Genomic DNA, 4,606 nt, shown 5'->3' with positions numbered 1-4,606 from the left:
GAATGTTTCGCCATTCATTCCCACGCCAATAGGAAACATTTTGGGACCAAGTTCAATAACAAAAAGTTTAGTCAAGATTCTTTCACCCCGATTTCTCCTAAAAATGATATGTGCAAGGTAGTTTTATCATCATACTCATACCCAGTAAAATAAGCAACAAGTCCATTTAGCATCAACAACCTTCTAGCCACCACATATTTGTCTTTGTCTTCGAAAATTATGTCTAATGGTATGAATGTTGTAATATACACCTCATTGCTCAAATAAAATGACACCAAGTAATATTCACCATTATCAAAGCATTTGTAAAACTAGTGACATATTCCATCCATGTAGAGTCCATCATTGTCCCAAAAGCAATAAGGAAAATCAGTGTCAATTTTCCTCCATAAGTTACGCCGTAGACTATAAATCTCCCATGCGGGATTACGAGATATTTCTCTTGGATAATGTGCATTCCTAATAATCTTATAGTCGTCATTAACAGGGTCTTAAATAAATAATGTAGACCAAGACTTAAATAAGAATTGATATAAATAACAAGGATTCTACTTTTCCTCATTTATCACATTAAAATCGAACCATTTAAAAGAAAATAAGAGATTTTATCTTTTTTTTCTCATTTTATTGATATTAATAATAAGGATTCTACATTTCCCCAATTATAACATAATTTATTAAAAAATATATATAAAATATATTATTTTTTCTTGAATGATTCTATTTTTCTTTATTCTCTTGGTATATTCTCTTCTTCCTTTTATAGCTGTTTATGTAACATTATTTTATAGCTGTTTAATAGTCCCCTAATTGGGCCAAATCCAATTGGAGGTCACGTGCTAGGAAACTATCAGAACACCCTATATTAGGGCTGAGTCAGCATGTGGCTCACGTTCTGGGTGAGCGTGGCGTAGGGTTCAGAAGTGGTTGACTGAATCCTTCGGTATAGTGTAATCCACGTGGGTTTTTTACGTGGCCAGTTTGTAACGGTAACTGGGAATGGGGCCCAAGCAGAATGGGCCTATTTAGCTAGCCAAGGGTCTTGGGCCTGCTCGGTCCAAAAGTAAGTGTTAGGCCTGCTCGGCCTAGTCCAGAACAGAAGTATTAGTAGTTTGAAAATAAAGGAACAAAATTTAAATCCCAAAATCAAAACAAACATAATCAACAAATGATTTCATGGGCATTAAAACAAACAAACCCTAAATCCCCACATCAAAACAAAATTTATGCATATGAGATTGCGAGAAGAATGATTTTCCAATTATGAGATTCGATAGATCCTGAAAGTTTAGAAATTTTAGGTTAGAAAAAGAAATATGGTTTCAGTTTGGATGGATAAAGTACAAGGGTTTTGATTTTGACAGAAAATGAAAATGCGATAGAATTTGGAAATCATAGCCGCGGGAATTGAAAAATACGTATATAGGAGGAATATGGTGGCTGGTGGAGAACGGTCAAAGAATTTGAGCGAGGTCGGTTCTTGTAACCGTTATAGGATATAAAATGTGACTTGTACCTTCCACCAAAAGGATTCTATATATTTTGTGTTCATATAACAAAAAACAAACGGGAGTTGGCTCTTACAGCCGCAAAAACTGTCGTTGATAAAGGATTAGGATAGTTTTTGGGTAAGTGTCACAACTCATGTGTTGTAAATCCCTTTTTTTTTTTTTTTTAGTGTAAAATACCTATTTTCTAATTGTGTTTTTCATAGTAAAATTATTTTGCAATAGAAAATTTGGAAAATGGCATAGAAAGATATTTTAACAAAAATTTAGACCATGCAAGCATATTTTTTTGTATATCTATTCTACATGTAAAGTGTTTTTATTAGAAACGTTCGTGTTACACTTAGTAAAAATATTGAACTAAAATGAACTAAACTATAATAAAAATTTACTAAATGTAAACTAAAATGTTTCAATTTAGTATATCGTTTAGAATTTTCAAATCATACTAAATTGTTAGAAGACAATTTTTTCAAATCTAATCATTTATTAAAGAACCAAAATATTAAACTACTTTTAAAACTTTTTGAATAAAAATTTTAAAACATGTTTTTAGTACTTTTCATTTTCAATTTATGTGCGGTTTGATTAAATTTTCGGTTTGGTTCGATTAAGTTTTGGTACAATTCTAAAACTATTTCGTACAATATGATTTTATTTACTAACTAAACATAACGGTTCAAACTATGTTTGGTTAAAATAAAGCTTCACCGTTTGACCATCACAACATTCTTGTTAAAAATACACCATTATAGAGTGTGGTCAAACATCTGAATTAAGAATGATTTCTAGATAGGTCTTCAGTGCATCATGAACGAGGGTTTAACGCCATAGAATCTTCGTAACAAATAGATTAATTACAAGAATATTCAGTTAAAAAAGAATTTCACTCTTATTTGTAGACAAGGTAACTAGTGTGTAGATAGGCTCGCTAATCAGGATCATCGATTTCAGTTTTTGGTGGTAGAAAACATCTCATTTCATTAAAGACAAGGATGAATTAGAGTATCAAATTATCAACTTTCGTAATTTTAGTCATTGAGGACTGGAGACAGATGTAAGGTAGGCCATCATAGGATTCTATTTTATTTTTTATTTTTTTGTTATTTTATAAATAGGAATAGAGGGAATATATATTAGCATTTTTTAGTTCAATTATAAAAAAATTCAATAATAACAAAAATTAATGATAAAAATCTTCAAAAGCATTTCATTTCAAAGGTTTGACAAATGTCTCCCAGAACTATACCTCAGAAAAAGTTAAAGTACAAAGTTATTAATAGTAAAAGATATTTAAATTGAAATAAAATAAATTTTATTTAAATATCAGATTCGGTTAGATTATCATTTTCAATCAAACATAAGTTATTCCAACAATTGAAATAAAAGCCAGGCAATTTCTAAATATAAAGATAATAGACTTTAATTATAATATTGATCATTTTGATACACTTCATGATTACATTATGATATGGGTATCTAAAAACTTCTTTTTATGATACAATAATAACCACATGTAAACAAACTAATGATTTAATTTTCAAACGAATGAAGGTTTTTCTTATAAATAATTACTTCAGTAGAATCTGACATTCTTTCAACACAACCAAGCTTCACTTTCATTTGTGTACATAAATTAAAGTAGACTAGTTCTTCATCTAAGTTTTCGAAGAATATATCGCCATTCATTCCCACGCCAATAGGAAAAATTTTGGGACCAAGTTCAATAACAAAAAGTTTAGTCCAAGATTCTTTCACCCCGATTTCTCCTAAAAATGATATGTGAAATGTAGTTTTATCAGCGTACTCGTACCCAGTAAAACAAGCAACAGACCCATTTAGCATCAACAACCTTCTAGCCACCACATATTTGTCTTTGTCTTCGAAAATTATGTCTAATGGTATGAATGTTGTAATATACACCTCATTGCTCAAATAAAATGACACCAAGTAATATTCACCATTATCAAAGCATTTGTAAAGCCAGTGACATATTCCATCCATGTAGAGTCCATCATTGTTCCAAAAGCAATAAGGAAAATCAATATCAATTTTCCTCCATAAGTTACGTCGTAGACTATAAATCTCCCATACGGGATAACGGGCTATTTCTCTTGGATAATGTGCATTCCTAATAATCTTATAGTCGTCATTAACAGGGTCATAGCCAAATCCAAAAATTGGCATGAAAGTGCCATAAGGCCGCACAGAGTAAATATAGCTGTGAGGAAGCACTTTGAATTCATTAGTAGTTGGATTCCACAATACAATATCTTCGGATGAGTTGATGGATTGAAGACAGAAAATTCCAGTAATACTACCCGAATACAAAATTTGAAATTGAGGTTCCTCTTCTTTAAATGGATTTGGAAAGTCTAATTTGACTCTATTTTGATACCTCTCACCAGAAAGTAAATTCAAAGAGACACAAGTTGTATCATAATCAGACTCATAAACATACTTGTGTTGTAGGAGGAGGGAAGTATCATTGTAGTAAGAGTGGGGAATAGATAAAAAATCAGTGCGGAACTTGTTCATGAAAGTGGGGTTTTCAAATAAAACAGACCATGTTTTGCGTACGCACGTAAATCGCTTCAAAGATTTTAAAGGGAGTTTTGATAGAATACAAAATACAAGATCATCTGGTACGTAACTCCTTACCTTTTCATTCATACATTTCTCCATCATCAATAAATAATGTTTGGAGATCTTAAAGATTTTCTGGATATTTATGAGGGTTTGATGGTCTTCAAGAATATATGGAGATCTTGAAGATTTTTTGGGTGTTTGTGGGCATGTGAGTACGACGAAAGTTTGAAGATTTTGAAGATTTTCTGGGTTATGTGATGGGTAAGAAGTGAGATGTAAGAGGAGGAAAGAATGTTTTGTGAGAGAAAGTAAAATGGTGAATGAGAAAAATAATAATGTAGACAAGTCTTAAATAAGAATTGATATAAGTAATAAGGATTCTACTTTTCCTCATTTATCACATTAAAATCGAACCATTTAATAGAAAGTAAGAGATTATATCTTTTTTTTCTCATTTTATTAATATTAATAATAAGGATTCTACATTTCCCTATTTATAACATAATTTA

The 4,606-nt window shown here is 30.9% G+C and overlaps 1 protein-coding gene across 1 annotated transcript; it reads right to left on the bottom strand.

Moving 5' to 3' along the window:
• Positions 1–3,041: 3,041 nt before the first annotated feature.
• LOC131605058 (F-box/kelch-repeat protein At3g06240-like) lies at positions 3,042–4,046 on the bottom strand. Its single transcript, XM_058877457.1, has one exon. The coding sequence runs from the start codon at positions 4,044–4,046 to the stop codon at positions 3,042–3,044; it is 1,005 nt and encodes a 334-aa protein (XP_058733440.1).
• Between the last annotated feature and the right edge of the window lie 560 nt (positions 4,047–4,606).

The sequence above is a fragment of the Vicia villosa genome, linkage group LG5 (genome assembly GCF_029867415.1).
Source record: "Vicia villosa cultivar HV-30 ecotype Madison, WI linkage group LG5, Vvil1.0, whole genome shotgun sequence".
Lineage (NCBI taxonomy): Eukaryota > Viridiplantae > Streptophyta > Magnoliopsida > Fabales > Fabaceae > Vicia > Vicia villosa.
The sequence above is the reverse complement of the archived record's forward strand: the minus strand, read 5'-3'. Positions and strand labels throughout refer to the sequence as shown.

Excerpts from the sequence above, each read along its gene's own strand:
- LOC131605058 (XM_058877457.1), bottom strand. The coding sequence starts at position 4,046 with ATGAACAAGTTCCGCACTGATTTTTTATCTATTCCCCACTCTTACTAC.